Genomic DNA, 22,847 nt, shown 5'->3' on the forward strand with positions numbered 1-22,847 from the left:
TTGTTACATGCATGGCATGTTGATTTCAAAGTTGATTGGCCTTTATCTGATGTTAAAGTCACAATTGTATTTTTTGAAACAGGAATAAAATGTAAGGAAGCCGATTCAGTTTCTACTAATGACTCATTTACGTCAAAATCATTTTGTATATTGTATGATGAATCATTGTAATTGCTATATTCTGGAGATTGAATAATATTTTGAGTATTAGAAACGTAACTGTTGTTATTTTTTATGTTTTCATCTTCATCTAATTCCAATTCACTATATGATTCCCCTTGCATTAAAAGTTCATTCCCTCTATAATATGATAAGAGTTTTTCCACAAATGAATCAACTCGTATGGGTAGTTTATCATTTTTAAATACACGGTTTTTAATGTGATTGAAATTACTTTCAATACGGCTACTTGATGCAATTTCTTCACCATATCCAAATGTATCTATCATAATTGCTGACCAACAAGGAAATAGTTTGAGTGTTCGGATTATGATCGGTTCAAGTGCAAGCAAATATTGTGCATTATCAGTAGTTCCTTTAATTGATTCTACTTTAGCTCTAGACCTATCTGCAATTGACTGTGTCCACCCTTTAAAAGTCATGATGTGTATATTATCATCAATTATATCATTATCACTTGTCGTATCAGTTACATTTTCCTCTTCTTCTACTTGATATTCGATGTCGTTGGTTTTTTCTAAAATGTTTGTGATATTCGTCGATGTGATTAATGATTGCAAATATCGTTTGGCCTTATAACAAGGTGTAAATATCTCAGAGTTTTCAACAAATCCGTCATATTTACTCAAAATTATATCAAATAATGCTTCCAATATTTTTTCAGCATTTTCAATTGATGAGCAAACAACGAGAAGTCCCATTGCCCTTGTAGTTATTTCTTTTGTACTTGGATAAATTGAATTTTTAACAGGGCCCCACTGTGACACAAGATGAATGAAATGATTTACGTCATTCCTCAAATAACACGAAGGTATTTCAACAAATTCTTTTTTTACTACCAACGAAAAACATGCTTCTAAGTATCTATCTAGTGAAAAGTACTGTGTAAAGGCATGTATTAGTCCAGACATAAGTGCGAGAGACTGGTCACATATAACAATTTTAGGAGGCTTAACATTACATTTCAGCCACCTTTTCAGCCACACTGTTATTGATATGTTGTCATGCTGTTCTGACAGCATTGATAGAACAGTAAAACTTTTAGTATTTAAATTCATAACACCTTCGTATAAGAATATTGAACTACTCATTTCATTGTTCGGTCTTTTTATTTTGCGGCAACATCCACCTGTTGCATCAAACATTAGTGTCGGAACTTGGTCCTTTATACAATGTTCTCAAAGCACGGAAGCGTCAACCTTTGGTACTCGGCCCATATTGGCAAGTAATAAAAATAAGACGTACAGAATTACTAAAATTTATAAATTAAAATATTCAAAATATTTAGACAAAATAACATTACGTCCAGAAACCACAGTGGAGCAATAGGTTATGGCACTATGGAAGAAGGAATAAGATATAAATAATAATAACAATAAACAACGACGTGATAATAATTTCATTGTAGTATAAAAATAGATGTTTCAGTATATAGTTTCTTATTTTTAATTTCTTTATTAATTCTCTGGAAGAGTAAAAACTAAAAATAAAGTCAGATTAATTTTATACTTGCAATATCATTTATATTTATTTATTTGATTAGCCTATATATAAATTATAAGTAGTTATATTATTTAATATATATTTTGACTATATGATATTTTTTAACGGGTCTAGTTCGTTTCGCCCGACTATTCATCACGATCGTTTCGTCGCTATATCCTTTCGCCACTATACTATTTCCACCGTTCATTTCGCCGACGGACTATTCCCATGATTATTTTACCCTTATACGGTAACCACCCATCAGACATTTTTAAAAGTGGAAAAATGAGATACAAAGTTTTTCATATTTTATAATTTGTTACAAACCTGTACAAATGATATAACAATGGTTGACGCAGATTTGGGGTCGGTAAGTCAAATATTTGTAAAAGCGGGTGCTGGTGTAACGTGACGCTGGCACCCACAATTTGAAATTTGATTTTCTGGGGTTTGGGGGGGTGTACAAATGAAATTGTTGGGGTTACAAACCTGTACAAATGATATAACAATGGTTGACACAAATTCAGGTTAATTTGCAAATGTGCGGGTGCTGGCGTCACGTACCTTGAAAAATGTATCAAAACAATCCCTGTTCATCAATGTAATGGCATAATATAGTCCGTATACTCCACAATTATACGAATCTTTTTGTAGCGGAACGTTTTTTAGTTTATGGTTTCTTAAGTTTAATTTTGGAAACCATTTATGTTCACCATACGAACAGTACAGTTTAAGTCCCTTAACCAATTTATTGAAACGCTCTTGTTCATTGTCCCATAGGATCCATCGTGAAACATTCTTTTGTACAAAAATCTACAAATGCTATTATCCAATGTGAACCTCCTACATTCCAATACATAACGAGAAAACTATTTTCTCTAATGGTCACCTTCTCTTTATAATATTTGTGTTTTTCAACAATAGCAGAAACTAAATCCGACTGAATATTTGGGTGTTTGACTTTTTGCTATATTTCACAGAATAACTAGCCAATATTAGAAAGCAACATTTTTGTGCAGTCATAAGGATTCTCCGACCGATAATCGGATAATGTATCAAAATCAGAAAACAATATTTCCGAGTAACCTATAATGTTCTCTACGTGTTTATATATGCCTACAGTATACTCGATTTTATCTTTGTTGTCGTTGTTTCTGATCATTTGTCTATAAAAATTGACATCTTTTTTTAGTCTGTTCAAGTAAGTATCATATTTTAATGGTGTCTTATCAATAGGCGAACAGTAACTACCAGGCGTTAGAAATGTTTTTACAGTTTTTACTGCGTTTGGGGTGACCATATTATTTTCTGTTGTTTGATTATCTTCATCACTAACCGTAGTTAAATCAACTGCTATCTCTGTTATCTTGTGTATAGCTTGAATAGGTTTAAATTTTTTCATATTTGCCATTAAGCTGCCTTGTTTAAAATAACCTATTTTCTTATTTTTTCTAGCTCGCCACTGTTCAGCGTCTTCATCGTCACTCAGATCTGTTGCTGTATTGACTGATAAGACGCTTTTGTTTTTCCAAAGAATATCGCCATCGACATTTCGTTTTTTGGGAATAGCACAACGCTTGTTCGGTATGTCACACAGGACTTCCTTGGCAACACTTTCTATCCTGTCTCTAGTAAGCCTTATGAAGCGACTATATGTATTTCATACTTTTTGTTTGTAGGCTGTTCCCTTTGAGATAATGAAACCATAATTCTGCACCAGAATTATTTGGTCTATGGCACACTTCTATTTTGGAATATAACATAAGACAAGTCCACATTGGTATGGCGGGTACAATAGATCCCAGCAAGTCACTGAAGTATTGTTGTGAAACTCGTCTGGAATGCCTTCATTATCTAATGTAAATGATGCTCTTATTTTTTTTTTTTTTTTTATTAAGAAATCAAAAACAAAACATATTTTATGCAAAAACATTAAGTTCAACAAGAATTGATTAACCTACCTCCTGTAAGCTTATGCCGCTTGTGTTGGAGATAGGGAGTTATGATTACTGCTAAATATAATAAAAGTAACATAATCTACATATTATATATGAATTTTAAAATTTAACACTACAAATTAAACAAATTCAAAAAAAAATTAAATTTAAGACAACAGAAAATATTTTTAACATAAAATAAGGTAAAGATAAAAAGTAATACTAAACACTATAAATTCTTAGATTATAATTAAATTTTAGATATTAAATAATTTGACAGTGATTTATTGATGTTAATATTATTATTTAATCTAAGATATTTTTTAAAATCATTATCTAGACTATTAAAATATTTAGGTCCTAAATATTGAACAAATTTCTGGCCTATAGCTTTTTTTGTATAATTATTAATTAGATTGTAAATTAGAGTTTCACGTTTAGATGAAGAGGGGTCAAAAGGAGGTTGATTTTTTAAAATAAATGAAATGGAAAATTTTTTATACAACATATTTAGAGGAAGTACCTTCAGTTCTTTATAATTATCTGTAGTCGATCCTATCCGATTTGACTTATTAAGGCAGATACGTATTGCACAATTTTGCAATGAGATTAATGATTTTTGTGAATTATTGGTGGTACCACCCCATATAATTATGCCATATTGTAGAATAGATTGATAAAGAGAAGTATATACAATTTTCATTATATCTTAGGAGAGAATTTTGTTCAGAGAATATAATTTATATATAATAGTTCTCAGGCGCATACTGATATGTGATATGTGACAATTCCATCTCAAGTTACAATCTAACATTAAACCTAGATACCTAACTTTAGTTACCCTTTTAATTTTAAAATACATTGAGCTATCGGTTATGCTGTAATCATTACAAATAGTTATTTCCTGATTTAGAAGCTGCGTACAATTATATATAGAAAAGGCAATGAAAGAAGTTTTGTCATAATTGACTGTTATTTTTTTATAATTAAGATTTTGAATAAATCTATTTAATTCAGTACTTGCTTTGCTAAACACTAAATCCCAAGTATTATCTGAAAACATTAACAGGTATCATCTGCGTATGTAACAATTGAGCCATCTATTTTCATATTACATAAACTGTTCATATACATTATAAATAGAACCGGGCCGAGCACACTACCCAGTGGCACACCACAGTTTATACTACATTCATTACTTATACAATCATCATATTGATACATATTGTGTTCTATTTTTGAGATAGCTTGAAAACCACTTGAAACTTTCACCGACAATTCCAAAACCTGGTAAAGAGCTTAATAATTGGATATGGTCTACAGCAGTGGTTCTTAACCTTTTTTAGTTCAGCGCCCCCTTTATCGTAATAAACTAATTGCTAACGCCCCCCTCGTGCAAAATCAAATTTTCTTCTTATAAATATATATATATTTGCTATATTTATTTTATTCATCAGTATATTATAACATTATTAATTAAACTATTAAAGTAAAAACTCTTATTTTTAGATAGTTATGATTATATTTTACACCCCTTAACAAAACAATTTAATAATTTACTATACAAAAAGATTTACTGAACCATAAAAAAAAAATTATAAAATATACAAATTATACCTATCAATGACTGCCTTGAGCCTGATGAGTAGCTGCTAATTTAACGATGTCTGGTTTGATATTGGTCAAAGCTAAACGTAGATCACCTTTGTTGCAAATGTCCAACCGATTTCTTTGTTTCGTCAAAAGCTGGACAACAACGCTGAATCCTTTTTCAACTAGATACGTTGACGGGAAAGAGAGAAGCAACGATTTAACTTGTTGCCATAGTTGTGGATAAGTGTCTTTAAGCTTGATCCAGGCAAGCTCGTAACCGACCTGCTTAAAAACAAGTTGTGCCTCACAGTCGTGTTTAAGATCGATAAATTCCATTTGTAAATGAGGTTCGAGATCTTCCACAGATTCAAACGAAAATGGATCTAAAATCCAATTACAGATTTGTAACTCAAGTAGATCTTGAAATCTTGATTTCATGTCTTTTTTGAGCTGCAAAATATGATCAGTGAAAATTAGAATTTTGTCTTCTGGAATTAAACCATTTGCGTCTGAACATGACTTGAGATTCGGAAACTGAATCAGTTCTTGACGATTTATGTTTGTTCTGTAAAGATCTAATTTAAAAATGAATGAGGAAATTATTCCTTTGGCTTTAATAAAGTTCATCTTATTCCCTTGAAGCTTCAAATTGACTTCATTCATTTTTTCAAAAATATCTGTGAGGTACCCAATCTCAATTTTTCGTTGCTTCAAATTTTCTTTTAAGACAGGATCAATTTTATCGAGAAATTCAATGATAGAGTCAAATAATGCAAAAAAACGACACAAACATTTTCCTTTGGAAAGCCACCTTACTGCAGTATGCAAAAGTAATCTTTCAAAATCTTCATCATTATCATGACAAAGTTCTCGAAACATGCGGTCATTGAGTGAACTTGCTGTAATCTTGTTTACAGCTTTTATGACGAATTGAAGGGTTTCGTGCAGCACACTGCTTAAGTTTTTAGCAGCTAAATGTTGGCGATGTATAACACAATGAACACAAATAACACCTGGGGCAGCTTTTTTAAGGTGGGCTATAAACCCAACATGACGACCGGTCATCGAAGGAGCGCCATCCGTTGCGCATGCAATAATATTTGTCAAGGGGACATTTTTTCTGGTAAAATATTCCTCCACCGCTTGAAAAATCGACGACCCTTTGGTATCAGTGATCAAACTTGTAGCCAACAATAATTCCTCGACGATTTCTTTACGTTCATTAATGAACCTCACGTAAGCTAGTAATATAGCTTTATTATCTGTCACAGTTGATTCGTCAATCTGTAGTGCAAAATTATTTTCTCTTAAATAATTTATAAGTTTGTTTTCGATGTCATCTGCCATTTCATCAATTCTTTTGGAGACAGTGTCATTGCTCAAAGGAATTGACTTAATCATCTTATTGCTAGTACCCTCTCCTTGCATAGTATCGATTATTTCCTTGAGAGCCGGTAAAATAAGAGTTTCACCGATTGAATGAGGTTTACTGTTTTTTGCTATCAATAAAGACACCTTGTACGAAGCGACAAGTCCTTTATCAAGATCAGATGTTTGTTTTTTAAATAAACTATTCACAGTAGACCGTTTTTCAATTTTTGCTTTAAGAGCCTGAAAAAACGAAAGTGGTTTCTCCAGTTTATCGGAATGAATTTTTGATAAATGATCTTTCATTCTTGATGGCTTCATTGCCTCATTCGAAAATGTTTTTTCACATATAAGGCACAACGGTAACTGTACATTAAGTGGTGATGCGATAAAACCAAACTTTAGGTACTCTACTAAATACTGACGGCACTTCTTTTTTGCACTTTGATCACTCATTATAAAAATATTTATTAGTGTTGTCAGAAAAACGCACTAGTTTATTCGAAAACGCGACGTTCACTGTAACGATATCAATCACGTACTGCAAGAGTGCAAGGTACAGTATACAATAGTCCAGAGCTATGGTTGAAAATGTAAAAATAAATCTATTATAAACAGGACGTTCCCGATACGTAAAATGCGATTAGATAACATGCCGTATACCGTTACATAGCGTACGCAATTGTCGCAATTACAACTATTCTGATTTCACGTTCAATTATTGTATTATTTTTCATCTCCGAGTTTGAAAAAGCTTACCGCCCCCTCAACGCCCCCTTCAAAACTATCGCCCCCCAGAGAGACCGAAATGCCCCCAAGGGGGCGGTACCGCCCCCGTTAAGAACCACTGGTCTACAGTATCAAAGGCTTTAGAAAAGTCTAAAAAAATCACAATAGTTTTTTGGCCATCATCAAGTGCATTGTATAAGTATTTTGATACATTAAAAAGTGCATCAATAGTTCCTCGCCCCTTTCTAAATCCAAATTGATTATTTGATAGCAAATTATTTTCCTCTAAAAAGGTGATTAGTCTATTTTTTACTATTTTTGCTAAAGTATTAGAAATTATTAATTATTATTAATTATTGAAATAGGTCTATAGTTACCCAGTAATTGTTTGTCTCCATTTTTGTAGATGGGTTTAATAATAACAACTTTAAATTGAGATGGAAAAATACCTAGTTTTAAACTTTTGTTATAAATTAGCATTAATGGATCTAGAACATAAGGTAAAATTTGTTTAATAAGTTTTACTGATATTTTGTCGTAACCTGCTGCAGTCTCCTCTTTTTGAGAGTTGAATAACTGAAGAATCTCTTTTTTATCAACTTCTTTGGTAAACATAATATCAAAGTTTTTGTCGATTGGATCTGTTTTTTCTATATTTATTGTTTTAAATTTTTTATTTAGATTACTTCCAACGTTAGCGAAAAATTCATTAAAAGCGTTTTTGGTTCAGTTTGACAATCTATATATTTATTTTCATTTATTTTTAAACGTTTTATAGTTTCTTTATTTTTCAATTTTTTACCAGTAATTTCATTTATTAACTTCCATGTAGATTTTGGATTATTCGATGCTGAAGAAAATTTTGATTTGTAAAAATTAATTTTAGCTAGACTAATTAAAGAATTTAGTTTATTTCTGTCTCTAGTAATGTCTAGTCTTGACTAGAGTCAAGACTAGAACTTTTATTTTCGCAAAATGACTATAAAACTTTGAAGTTTTATTTTCCTTTTGATAATGGGTTTGTTTTCAGATCATCTACCTGCGTTCCATCAGAATTTAAGAACAAAATGTTTTCAAAATCGTTGTACTCTTTTGAATTCAACACCGTCCTATCGCTGTTGTTAATATCAATCAGGTAGTCGATGGATTTCTGAACATCGCCATTTTGGTGTGGTGAAAGTTAACAGTGCAAAGTTCTTTAAACCATTTATCCAAATCATTAACTATTTTCAGATCAAATGCTGGTGTTACAAAACCAACAACGATACGTGCAAGATCTTTGTTTTTATTAGTTTTGCCAGCTGCACCATAGTACTTGAACACGTCGTCTGAAATATTTTTTACCAGGTGACAGCAACACAAATTGAGTATGATTTTTGATTTCATTTATTTGTGATTGTACAAGTAATCATAACATTGATCTAGGTAGTCAATGACATCCTTGCACCCGTTAAAAGCCTGTGCCAGCGATTTGATTATTGCCGTAGAGAAATCACTCGTCACATTCGCTATTCTGATACGTCAAAGCCGTGTTCTATTGCAAACTGTTTAAATGCATACTGCATTACCAATACCAAACTATGCATAACCAACTGAAAATAGCTGTTGTTGATTGATTGGTACTTATGAATTCCACAACTGGCATCATGTGATCATTTGCTTTTATTACTGCTGCATAGTACAATAAACGTTTTTCTTGTTTTTTTTTTTAACGTAGTAGGTCTTATGACTGTACCCCTCGCGTCAAATGCAATATGACCGGTTTGAGTTTATTCAAAACCATCAATTGCTCCTTACTGAATATGTAACATTCGAAGTTAGGATTTTTTTTGGGGTGGGGGGGGGAGGTGACACGTATTTCACGAATTCTGAGTTTTCAGAAGCCATTTGCACCATATTTAATCGGCAATCGCTATTGAAATCAAACTTACTCAGTCTCGTGTGACACTCTGTTATACACACTGGTCGATTTTATGTTTTGAAGGTTCCCTCGTTTAATCTTGCTAGGAGAAGATTTCATAACATGTTTTTTCCTCATAACCAACGGTTTTGTGTGGCTCGTCTCTTTTCGATAACTCATTCGCTCCGGTCCTCTTAGAAAGTTTGTTAATTTTCCACCATGGCTAAAGTTTATTTGATTGCTAAGAACATACACCTTAACGGCGGTTTCTTTTTTTTTTTCAAAATCAAACTTAAAACTTTTACAAGTATTGTGTCTGCAATAACCATAAATACTAGTGAATTCACCGCGACTATTTTTATTAACATTTTTTATGGACAGAACACAAGAGTTATTTACGGTTACAAACTTATCTCTAATAAACATATTTCCAAGGTCCTTTGACATTCTATCATATTCATTAGACAACTTTTCAAGTTTATTCCATTCACTAATAGATAACTCAAAAGTACCCTCTATAGTGTTTAGATACGAAAAATTATATCGCTTTTCTTTTTTATTTTCTAGGTCACCGCTTATTGTCGACGGAAATATGTTTTTGGAATTCCTGGGAAGCGCTTTTGCGTCCGTCTCAGGAGTGCTACAAGCCACAATAGTTCCTGAAAATGTTATCGGAGTTACAGTATCTATCATCTCCGCCTGATTCGGTAGCATTATAAATTTCATAGGAGAATAATCATCGTCAACATAACTTTTATGATATTTAAAATCAACGGCTTGCGATGAATGTGTAAATGTTTGTTGTGTAGAAATGTCTACTTCTAACCTAATTGGAGTAGAAGTAATAACATTAGAATAGTTAGCAGCCAAAGAGTTGTTTGTTTCTTCGATCGTTTTAATTTCACCGGATTTAAGGAAACTGTTGTTCAAAGCGTCTAACGTCCAATTAAGTTCGGAGACTCCACAGTCACTCTCTAAATGTCCATTTGTTTGTTTTATCGCTGTACACTTAAAAATCTCTGATTCCATGTCACAGTTGGCTTTAAAATCTAGTTTTCGCTTAACATCCCTCCTCAGTACTTCGTTTGAGGGCGTGTCAAAATTTGTTTTTTTATTAGTACTAGCAATTGTACGAGGATCTCTAGTACAGCTATTCAGTACTGTGATATTTTCAGTTTCATAGGGATTCTTACCTGAATTGTCGACCCTTAAGTTTTTGACATTGTCATTGATTCCTAATTTGTTGGACTTACAACTTATATTTGACAATGAGTGTTGAGTGACATCCACTACTCTGTCACCGACACCTAAATTGTTCTCAACAATAGACTCGCCGATTTGTACCGGCAAAAGTGTGTCGAAACCTTCATCACAATTTACAGGTAAAGATATTTCCTTGATTATTGTATGAGACCTTTGACTCTTACGGACTAAACTTATTTTATTTTTTTTACTTATAGCCATTTTTTTTAATCTACAAATTTCAATTGCAGCTGAATATGGGTGTAGGGCCAATTCACTGTTTGGTATTAAATATTTGATGTTTGAGGTATATTAGTTTCTGTAGTTCCTCTAACGAGTTTACACAGCGTTGAGTTGTTCGCTGACAATGCATGAACTACATCATAACTAAGTTTTTTTATATTATTTGTTTTAAATACCTCTTTGCAAATATCTATTATTCTTGGGTCAGACATTTTAACAGTTTCATCTATTATAGTTGGGTATTTTAATCTAATGCAATCAGTAACATCCTTAACTCTATTCTTAAGACTTTTGAATACGCCCACATATTTTTTTTTTGTTATGGGGTACTTCTATCTTATTATCACTCTCAAAAAGTGTGGAGAGTTTGACGTACCGTTTATTCCACTGCATTGCTCCATGTCAATGCTATTGGACATTGTGATTTTTTTTGCTTAAATAATAAAGAAATAACTTGTTTTATTGTTTTAATGTGTTAATGAAAGATACTATGTATAGAAATAGTATAATTTATTAAAAGTTCATAAATTAGTATAGGTACACACACTGAACTAAAGGTGTTTGTATTAATAGTACAGTATACTGAACTTAAAATCAAATATTTAATCAGGCAAATAGGTTTAGAGTTCTCAATACTTTAGTATACACTCTTGCCGTGGTATAACACCAGATTTAAATTGTATATTATATATAATCAGGGCTCGGGACTTTATGTGCTTAAAATCTTAAAAATATGCGCATACATATGCACCAAAAAATATCAAAATATGCGCTTTAATATGCATTTATTTTTAATTAAAAAATACATACTTATTCAAATTTAATTTAAAAAAAAAACATATCTTGTATATATGACTAAAAATGTATATTTTATACATGCTATATTACTAAAATAAAATGTAAAAACTGTTGAATGGGAGGTCTTTGGATTTTTCAACACTCAGCATCTTCTATACCTAGCAATTATAATTTTTATGTATTAAAAATAATCATTTTATAATTCTAATTATGTACTTACTTGCGTTACACTGGATTATCAAATGTTTTTTTATGTTCTCGACTTTGAAAGACCTTCTATTATTTGTAAGTAAAGTTTTATAGGCGGAAAATGATCTTTCTACGTTTACCGATGTGATGGGAGCATATTTAAAATATGTCAGATCATTAATATCTAAGTCTTCTGGTAAGTCTTTCATGTCAATTAATTCACCATTAAGAATGTTTTTAATTTTCTTTAGCATAGCAAGACCAACATTTTTCTTCAATACATTTTCCATCTTTGTACAGATATTTTTCCCAGTTGTCCCAGTAAGACATTTCATTGCAACACTTACATTGTCAATAATTTCAATTGAATCAGCTAAAGAAACACCTTCAGTTTGCAATTTTGTAATTGATGTAGTAAGAGAACTAAAATTTGATTTTATGTAGACTAAATCATTTTTAATGTGAGGTGTTGCCAAGTATTTTTTTGCATTTTTTATACTCAAAGCATCCTCTGAATCTAATTTATTTACAATATTGAAAATGATCTCAAAGTGTTCACAGTAATATATGGCTGCATTTATCCAGGTGCCCCATCGTGTTATTACTGGCTCTGGAGGTAAAGGTAAATCCGGTGCCTCAGTTTTAAAAAGAAGCATGCGAGATGGAGCTTTTCTAAATATTTTTTTGATATTTGAAATCAACTGATCAACAGATTCATATTGGCTTCGTACTTGTTCAGCCACCCTGTGTAGCCCGTGAGCAGTACATGTAACGTGTATCATTTTGGAATATAAAGCATTTAACGTTTGACCACATTTGACCATGTAAGGTGCTGCGTCCGACAAAAATAATAAAACATTGTCATGTTTTATACCATCTGGCCATAATATAGATAGAGATTTGTCAAATAGCTTACTAACTGTAGAATAATTAGCTTTTTCCAGTTCTTCAGTGTTCAAAAGAAATATTTTTCCAGATTTTTCAGCTTCCAAAGTACCGATAATCACGTTTGCGATAAATCGACCTTCAGCATCGGTCGCGTTTCGTCGATCGATATCCAAATTTTATGATCAGAAATATATTCTCTTATTTTTTGCATAGTTTCAATAAAACAATCATCAATATAGCCTTTTCTTAAAGTTGTTTCGTATGGTATCTCTTTCCCTGTGTAAGATTCCAAAAAATGTCTAAATACTTGGTTCGATAATTTATTAAATGGAATGTTAGCCGACAGCAATGCTTTACATAAGTCCATATTGAAAGTAGACTTTTTAGTTGTATTAGTTTGTGTAATCATTTGTTGGGTTCTTGTATTGAACATTTCCCTCCGTTTAATCATTTTCACATGTTTAACTGTTTGTATATGTTGTATTACACTAGATCGCCGTTCATATTCTACTTTAATTTCACATATTTTGCAGAATAAAACTCTTCCGTCTGCGGAAAATACATTATCCCCAAATTCCGAAATAAAACTTTTTAACCGACTAACTTGTGTTTTTTTTTTCTTTTGGCATATTATAACACAAATACGAGCACTAATAAATACAAAATAACGAATACAAATACGAACACGACAACGATTGACGATATATGCATTGACACGATAACGATCGTAGTCCGTCGATCACTGTGTACTGGCAAACAAAATAATACTGTAAATGTAAAAGACAGATTAAATAATAATAATATTGTCTTCAGAGCTATAAATAAAATGGGTTGTACACTGCTTCTACTACTAAAAACGAGCTAAAAATTAAAATGGATAAAAATAAAGTGTTTAGTATTTTCAATTTTAAAAGTGATAAAAATTAATCCTTAAGTGAAAATAATGAACCTCAAGAAGCACTTGAAAATAATTCTGTTGCTGAAGTTGACCCTGATGATCCACCTGTTTTACCGGATGTACAAAAGTTGCGTTCGGAGAGTATTGATATCGGGGATATAAATACAGGCCCGATTCGTCCAAAGTTACAGGTATGTTTTCATAAATTAATTTATAAATATTACGTGGTCATTACTGATTTTACAGAAAGTTATATTTTATTTTTAAGAAAAATAAAGGTTGTTACTTGTCACTAGTTTTAATGTTATAAGTTATTACTTATAGGTCATAAGTAATTAGTAATGTTATGAATTATAACTTATAATTAACATATTCAGTAATAACTTAGTTATAATCTATTGCTTAATTATTCATTATAGACATATCCAAAAACTGTTTTTGGCAAACAAAATAGAGGATTTTCATCTACATTGTTTGATGGGTTTCCTTGGCTTGAATATAGTATTCAAAGGGATGCTGTATTTTGCTACCCGTGTAGAGTTTTTGGAACTGGGAGGTCAGAAGATACTTTTGTTACCAAAGGGTTTAGAAATTGGAAAAAGGTATGTTTTATTTTTTTTTAATTATTCCAAATAGACACAAGCTTGTTGATGTTTTTCTTTTATTTACATAAAATGTTAAATTATGTTTTAATATTTTTAATTAGATAAGTGGATCTATTTCTAAGACTTCCAAATTTAATTCAAAGTCAAAATTAGAAATTCATGCTACAACTAAACAACATTTGATTAATTCAGAAAAATGGGCCTCATATACTCAAAACATAAAATTAGGTTCTGTACATACTCAGATGGCAAGTGCATATCGTGAAAAAGTATTAAAAAATAGAGCTTACATAAAAAATCTGATTGACGTAGTTTTATATTTGGGACGTCAAGGACTAGCATTCCGTGCGCACAACGAAGAAAAAACATCAATTAACCAAGGTATAACATTTTAAATTCAGTCTTCAATATTATGGTTTTAAACTTATATTTTTATTTGTAAGATGTATCACTTACATAAAAAAATGAATTTTGTTTTTTATATTTATATTAATGGAAGTCAAAGTATAATATAAAATATTATTCTTATGCCATACAATAATTTTGTTTTAAGGTAATTTTAAGGAAGCTTGTGTTTTACTGTCTAAATGTAATGAAGAATTTTCTACTTTATTCAACGAAAAAACCAATTATACTAGTTGGTCAATCCAAAATGACCTTGTAAACATCTCTGCTCAAATGATAAAAAACACGATTGTCAATGAGCTGACAGAAAGTTGATTTTTTAGTGTCATGTGTGATGAAGCAAGGTAATATCAAAATTAAATACAAATACTGTGAACTATACTGCCTTACTGGTTAGGTATATTATAGGTAATATCAAATAGGTTTAATATTTTGGATTGTTTTTTCTTTTTAGATGTTTCAGACAAGAGCAGATGTCGATTTGTGTACGTTATACCAAGAATTTAAAAGTTTATGAACGATTTTTAGGTTTTATTGATGTGTCCCAGAATCTAAACGCAGAAGCTTTGGCTACTGCTATGGTTAGTTTTTTTGAAATAAATAAAATAAATGTAACTATTGTAGCCCAAGCATATGACGGTGCTAATGTTATGTCGGGTAAATTCAACGGAGTACAACAAAAAATTAAATCAAAATACCCGTATGCTGTATATACTCATTGCATGGCACATCGTATAAATCTAATTGTTCTAGATATGTGCAAATTGGTAAAGCTATGAGGAATATAATATTAATAATACAAATGTATACTTATTAGTTTATTAAGTAATAACTAATAAGAATGCATGGAAAAAATAATTATAAGTAAAAAAATTATAATTTTTTTTTAGGATACTAGAATAGTATTTAATTGTCTTGAAACATTGTATGTTTATTTTTCACAACCTGCTAATGATGCAAAATTCACCGAGATTCAAGTAAAATTAGGTATTAAAACTTCTCTGACTCGTTTAAGTGATACACGTTGGAATTGTCGTGTAAGAAACTGTGTTGCTGTAAAATTAAACTTTAAAGCTATAGTTACATTGTTAAATGATGAAATCAATTCTTCCGCAAATAAAGATGTTGTACAAGCAATGGGTAAGAATAATAATTTTGATTCTACTTGAATTATAACTATTTAAAAAAAAAATATATAGATAATAAAACCATAATTTATTATTTTATAGGCATTATGACTATTATTACTAAACCATCATTTATTGTTAATATCATTATTTTGGAAGAAGTATTACAAATTATTAATATATTGTCTACTCAGCTACAAAAAAAAGATGCTACATTAGGAAGCGCTGTTACTTTAATTGAAGGAGTCATTAAAACCTTTGAGTCCTTACGCACAGAAGTTAAATTTCATAATATGTGGGAAAAAATAATCAATTTTACCAAAATCAATAATATAATACCAGATTTCCCAGGTAATAAAATTATTTAAGTTTTTCCTAAACTTATTTTATAAATATAAATATCAACAAATATAGGACATAGGTACATTTAATTAATGGTTTTTAAAATAGTTGTTACTAATTAAGGTCAGGACAAATATTAGGTGTCTTGTTTTATCAATAAGCATTTGCTATTTTATGTTTTTTTGAGCAGTTAAGTTTTTATAAGTTAATTATTGTTACTGTATTATGTTATAACTACCTAGGTATCTAGCTGCAAATATTTAATATTCTAATGTTTAATCTATATTATTTATTGAAGTTCCTAATAGTAAAACAAGTAAACGTCAACGCCAATCAACAAGTAATTTAGAAGATTTCCATGTTTTTGCAACTACAAGTTCTGAGCAACAAAATCAAAATGAGTTTAATCAATATACAGAAAGTTATTGGAGGACTCATTATTATCAAATTATAGACACTTTAATAATACATTTTAATAAGAGGTTTTCATCTAATAGTTTGGAATTGGCAACATCTATTGATAACTTTCTTAAAATTAATTATTATGAGAGCCAATATTTTATTGAACAGTACAAAGTATAGTTTTTATATTTAATTATTGTATTAATGTTTTTAAATATCAATATGTTGATCAATTTTTATGATTTGGTTTTTAGGATTTATTAAATGTGGATTTAAATACCCTTCAATCTGAAATGCTTGTGGTAAAAAACTGTGTGTCCCGAAGAAACCCCAATTTCACTTTGGACGATATTAAATTAATCATGGATGCAGAGCTTTATCCTAATTTCTATAAACTGTTATCATTATATTTAACAATACCTATTAGCTCTGCGACATGTGAAAGATCGTTTTCAGCAATGAGAAAGATTAAAAATTGGCTTCGAACATCTATGAATCATGATAGATTTTCAAATTTGTCATTAATTTATATAGAAAGAGATATATCAAATGAATTATCCAATGAAAAAATAGTGGATAAATTTGCAAGTTCTAATCGAAAGTTCCAATTATAATAATATACTTAATAAATAAATATAATATATTACATTTATTTACTTAAATGTTGTTATTTTTTTTTCATACAAATATTTTTAGTTTTATTAATAGATCTATTATAATATTAAATTTAGGAAAGTGGGTGAGAAAAATATTATATCACCATATTGGTACTTGAATGATGGGGGTGTGGGGGGAAGAGCCCCCCACGGGCCTGTTTCATTTAAATATGTTAAGCCCCTCCACATTAAAAACTGAAATTGCGCCTATGAATCCGAGCAGACGAGCCTAGATTTACTATTTTTCGACAATCTATTAAATGTTGTTTCATTATAGCCCTGGCAGTAATAATGAAATTCTTTTTTACATGTAGAACAGTTTAAACAATCATCCTTAATAATGCTTTCAAAACATTTATTACAATTCATAATTGTTATTTCGGTTTGTATAATAATAAACGAACGTATTACTTTTACCCAATGCAATCGGAAAAAAAAAATAATAATAATAACCAAACACAGATAAGCGACCAAACCGTCAATATAAACGACCGTACTGTTCGACTGTTAATCGGAAACTGATATTAAATGAGTAGTTTTGGAGTTTATCCCGAACAAAAAAAAAGCGACTTAATTTTATTATTTTTTTTTTTTTTTTTTTTTTTTTTTTTTTTTATTGAACTTAAAAAACATCAACAGCAAAGGTTATTAGTTTTGTGTAAAATTACATGGTCGTTATTAAAAATTACAGTATATATATGGTGTTCTTTTTATATGATTACGATTTACATTTATATTACAATTTTCTTTAACGGTAGGTTCAAATTTTGTCGTATAAATCCGATTTTTTGAGGAAGGTTAACATGTTCGATGTGTTTTCACTATCTGGTCCTAGAGCTTCATACAGGTTGGGTGGGATGTTGTATTTTTTAAGATGTTCGGCGTATTGGTAACACTCTGTTATTATATGCTTCACTGTTAGTGTTACCCCACAGACTATACATTGGGTGGGTTCTTTTTTGGCCATGAGGTGTTGATGGGTCAGCCTTGTGTGACCTATTCGGAGACGATTTATAAGAATTAATTTTATTATTTGTATTTAATTTATATGTCATTTATTTTAGAATTACACTAAAAACCAAAATCAGTTTTATTGAAAACAGATTTAGCGTAAAAATGCCCGTTTTCTTTGATTTTTTGAAAACTATATCGAGAATTTTAAAATATTCCTCTCGAATGCACCAACTAGTTTCACTTTCCCACCGAACAAGATACTGTTGAAGAAAATCCTGTTTCGATTATACTGCCCCAAACGGCGATGACAGACACAAAAATAAAAAAATTTAAAATAAAACACACTTTGTAAAATCAATACATTCATCGACCCACTAAGAATCTAAAATAAATATATGTATAGATTGTATTATTTAAAACAAAAATGTCGGTGGAGAACAAATTCTATAAAACTTCAAAACTAGCTTTGTGAAAGCAGATAAACGTATTTGTTTCGTACTCTGCTATTTTTGACGATACAAAACAAATATACAATTGCTCTAGACCTAGCCATGACAATAAATACACATAAACACAGTTTTTTTTAAATAGGTAGTTATTTTATCAGTGGCGGCGCATTTCATTGTCTACCCAAAAATATAAAATAATTTAAATTTAAAAATTAGTTGTTTATTATATGCTACTATACTACATTGTCTACAGTGTGTGAGTAACGAATGTAATTAATATATTATTAATTATTATGTAAAATTTTATTTATATCTTATCTATACCAGCGATTCTCAACCGGGGGGTCGCGACCCCCTTGGAGGTCGCCAACAATTTTTTTAGGGTCGCCAATTCATGTGGGAAAAAAATGTTTCACTTAGAATCTTATAATTTTATTAATAGTAAGTGTTAAAATATATATATTTTTGTTTGGATAGTCCGATAGTCGATAAAAACGTACTATTTATTTATAATACAATGCAAGGCTAATTACAGATAAGATGACAATATAATCGATTACGCGATGTTCTGAGTATTTTATCGGTGGTTCGTCAGTTGTATGTCGTACACCAGCTCGCTGGTAAAGTATTGTTATTATAAGTTATACGCTATTTGTACATATTGTACGTTTATTCAATACCTAATTATTAAAAAATGAGTAAGCAAACATCTTTGTCAAATTTTTTTAAACAACCCTCAACATCAAATTCATCTTCAGCAATTGTGAACGGTCCTGATTCAGATGTTAGTGAAAATGAATTAAGACCACCACTTAAAAAGGTAAAACTAACTACAAAAATTTTGAACTACAATGAAAATTACGTCGAATACGGGTTTACTTATTTACGTGAAAATAATATAGATTTACCTCAATGTATTATATGTAGTATGGTGTTGGCCAATGCATCTCTAAAACCTAATAAACTTTTGCGTCATCTTGAAACAAATCACGCTCATTATAAAAATCGAAATAAAGATTTTTTTTTAAGAAAATTACAAGAGTTTAAATAAAATAAAAAAAATATCAAATCTTTTACTACTGAAGATAAAAAATACTTAAAATGTTCATATTTAGCAGCCATGCATATAGCTAAATCTAAAAAGGCATATACAATCGGTGAAAAACTATTGAAACCTTGCATGATAGATATTTTTACTGAGTTGTTTGGTAGTGAATATGCAACAAAAATAAACAGTATACCCATGTCCAATGATACTATCAGCAGAAGAATAAATATTATGGCTGTTGACATTGAATATCAACTTATTCAAAAAATAAACAAATCTATATTTTATGGAATTCAAATCGATGAATCTACAGACATTAATAATGAAGCAATATTATTAATTTATATTAGATATGTAGATACCGATTTGAATGACATAAATGAAGAGTTTTTATGTTGTTTAAATTTACCAACGTTTTGTACATCTGAGGAAATTTTCAAAGCTATTTTAATGTACTTCGACAAAAATGATCTATCTATTTCCAAGTGTATTGGTATATGTACTGACGGTGCTGCAGCCATGACGGGAAAGTTTAATGGTCTTGTAGCACGAATTAAACAGATAGCTCATAAGGATATAATTTCAACTCATTGTTTCATTCACCGAGAGCAATTGGCCACTAAAGATATGGGTGAAAATTTATTTAATGTTTTAAATACCTGCATTAAAATTATATTATTATTATATTATATTATTTTGCATACAATTGCATATTTTACCATTTTTTATTTATAAGTGCATAATTTGTATTTTTCTGTTTTTAAGCGCATATTTGACAGTTTTCGATTTAAAATGCTGAGAAATACGGTAATTTTATATTTTACTAAATCTTGTATAAGTTTGATTATCTGTATTTCACAAATTATCACTTATTTATTGTTGATAATTCAATATGATTATACCTATAGTATAGGAGTAAAGGTAGGTACCTCGTACCTACTTAAATAGAATTTTCGATAAGCCTCGTCAATTGTCACAGTCAAAACTTATCTTAAAACTTGCGAGCCATTACAATTTTATCAGATATTTTAACAGAACGTTTAATAATTTATAGTTAGTTTCCGTCATACCTACGACCGATGTAGAGTACCGTATATTGCGCGTTTCGTGTTTTCGTGTTTTTTCGTGGACGTATTTGATTTATTAAATCACTCAGTTATGCCTAAAGTTAAAAGCTTTTGTTCTACCCGACTAAGAGGTTTTGTAAAAGAATTTGGAGAGGCTTTATCGGATTAAATTTATGTCATAAACTTTCTCTGTGATGTCCTCTTTAATTTTAAAAAGAACTGCATGATATTTAAGTTTAAGTTTAAGTTTAAGTTTATTTGCCAATATATCATATAACAGCATAAAATAATACAAATAATATAAAATTATAATACAATAAAGTCAAAATAATATTTTGACTCACTTCTAAAAAGCTAAAAGCTTGTGCTTAGAAGTGAGAGTTTCTTATAGTATTAAATATTAACAGAGAGCACGTTTTAACTACCGATGGTTCAATCCTTTATTGCAAAATATGCGAAGTTCAGGTCGGTTTACTGTTGAACAACATATGAACACCGCTAAACATATTCGATTAATTAAACTAAAAGAAAAAAATGATAAACAACAATTAATATCAAATACAAAAATATCGTCATTCAACTTGGATTTATGTAGAGCACTGACTTCAGCTAACATACCACTAAATAAGGTCAACAACTCTGTTTTTCGTGATTTTTTGGAAAAGTATACAGGAAAAGAGATATCTGATGAATCCACAATGCGTAAAAATTATTTATAAGAGTGCTATAATGAAACAATGAATAAAATTCGAAGTTATGTAACCGACAAGAAAATTTGGGTATCAATCGATGAAACAACCGATTGTGAAGACTGTTATCTAGAAAATGTAGTAGTTGGCACACTACAAAAAAAACGAATCCGGTAAAATTTTTTTGCTAACTTCAGAACAGTTGGAAAGGGCTAACTTTTCAACTATTAGTAAGTTATTTGATAATTCAATGAAATTAGTATGGCCAAACGGTGTACTTCATGATAGTCTTATTATTTCTAACTGACGCTGCTAAATACTCTAAAAATTTTGATTCCTCTTTTTTGTTAAATTTATCTCCCATGTATTTATTGTTTGCTTTCGAGTATCTTTGACTACATTGAGATAAGCCGCCTCTGATTCCAGATTCAATCATCAAAATTTGATCAATATCAGTTAATAACTCTAATTTAACATTTTCATTTTTAACATAGAATTCCATGCGAATCCCGGTGTTGTGTAATACCACAAAGGATCTAATTTATAAGTTTCTAAAGAAATATCTCTAAAATTTGCCATTATATCTGTTAATAATAAAACATCGATCAAATTATACAAACTAGTGAATTCTCGAAGATTTTTTAAATTTTATTTTTTATACTTTCCAAATTTTTTGTGAGTTTTTATATTCCTCTATCGTTACGTTTTTATCAGTGAGAGAACTATAAAAATTTTCTATGGGAGGTAAACATGTTTCATCAAAATTCCTCTGAACAATCCATATATTCGTAAAGATAAGCAAGCTTTCTAGTAACTAAATTTAAATGATTTCTAGGAATATAATTACTGAGTTGTTTAAATTGGTGTTTTTTAAGATTATTTGCTAATTTTTCTAAAGAACTAGGTAAAAATTTTAATGAATCAATAAATCTTAATTCTGTTGTTAATATTTTATATTCACCATTGATATATTTTTCATGTGGTATACATTTTGAAAAAGATATATATTTTTCCTCATTATTTGGAATTTATTTTATTTTATTTTCATCTTTTCCAAATTCTTTTATAAATAGATGAGCATCATAACCTGAAAGATTATGACGAACAATTGGGATAAATTTAGGATTTTGATAAGTAAGGTTACAGATAAAATGAGCTGCCCCTCTATATTTTCCGGTTAAATGGTCATGATCACAAAATTTCTCATATTTATTTTTTTATTTTGTATTTCTTCTTCAAATAAAACTTAAAATTTTTCAATATTTTCAGTATCATTATTATTTTTATAGTATTCAATAGCATTGTTAATTATTTTAAATTTTTTCTCTAATCTTGGAGGTAATTCTGTTAGAAATTTCATGTCAATGACTATAATTATGGGAAAAATAATTATTAAGGTACTTACTGTTTACATGAACATCATCGTTAGTAGACTTAGTAACTAAATCTACTTACTTTTTGCTTCGAGACATCATAATATTATAATTATTAGTAATTATTAAAACTTACAATAAAACAAATGATTTTCTCGGCAAAAGCGCGTCAAATGTAAACTCTGTTCCAAAAGAGAACGATCATTTTGGCCGACCGGTTTTCGTCGGTTGCTGCGCATCTCCCACCAATTACCCGTAAGCGGGTGGTCGAGCGCCGCGT

The 22,847-nt window shown here is 30.0% G+C and overlaps 3 protein-coding genes across 3 annotated transcripts; 2 read left to right on the top strand and 1 right to left on the bottom strand.

The window, feature by feature from the left end:
- Positions 1 to 5,222: 5,222 nt before the first annotated feature.
- Positions 5,223 to 6,884, bottom strand: LOC132926093 (SCAN domain-containing protein 3-like). Its single transcript, XM_060990437.1, has one exon. It carries the CDS (start codon positions 6,882 to 6,884, stop codon positions 5,223 to 5,225), a length of 1,662 nt encoding a protein of 553 aa, XP_060846420.1.
- A 7,903-nt stretch (positions 6,885 to 14,787) lies between these two features.
- LOC132926095 (uncharacterized) lies at positions 14,788 to 16,945 on the top strand. Its single transcript, XM_060990438.1, has 5 exons — positions 14,788 to 14,804; positions 14,915 to 15,227; positions 15,351 to 15,600; positions 16,228 to 16,436; positions 16,586 to 16,945. Exons 1-5 carry the CDS (start codon positions 14,788 to 14,790, stop codon positions 16,943 to 16,945), a joined length of 1,149 nt encoding a protein of 382 aa, XP_060846421.1.
- A 2,139-nt stretch (positions 16,946 to 19,084) lies between these two features.
- On the top strand, positions 19,085 to 20,674 carry LOC132926096 (zinc finger MYM-type protein 6-like). The gene is made up of 3 exons (XM_060990439.1): positions 19,085 to 19,304; positions 19,506 to 20,069; positions 20,595 to 20,674. Exons 1-3 carry the CDS (start codon positions 19,085 to 19,087, stop codon positions 20,672 to 20,674), a joined length of 864 nt encoding a protein of 287 aa, XP_060846422.1.
- The last annotated feature ends 2,173 nt before the right edge of the window (positions 20,675 to 22,847 follow it).

This window comes from Rhopalosiphum padi, chromosome 3 (assembly GCF_020882245.1).
Source record: "Rhopalosiphum padi isolate XX-2018 chromosome 3, ASM2088224v1, whole genome shotgun sequence".
NCBI lineage: Eukaryota > Metazoa > Arthropoda > Insecta > Hemiptera > Aphididae > Rhopalosiphum > Rhopalosiphum padi.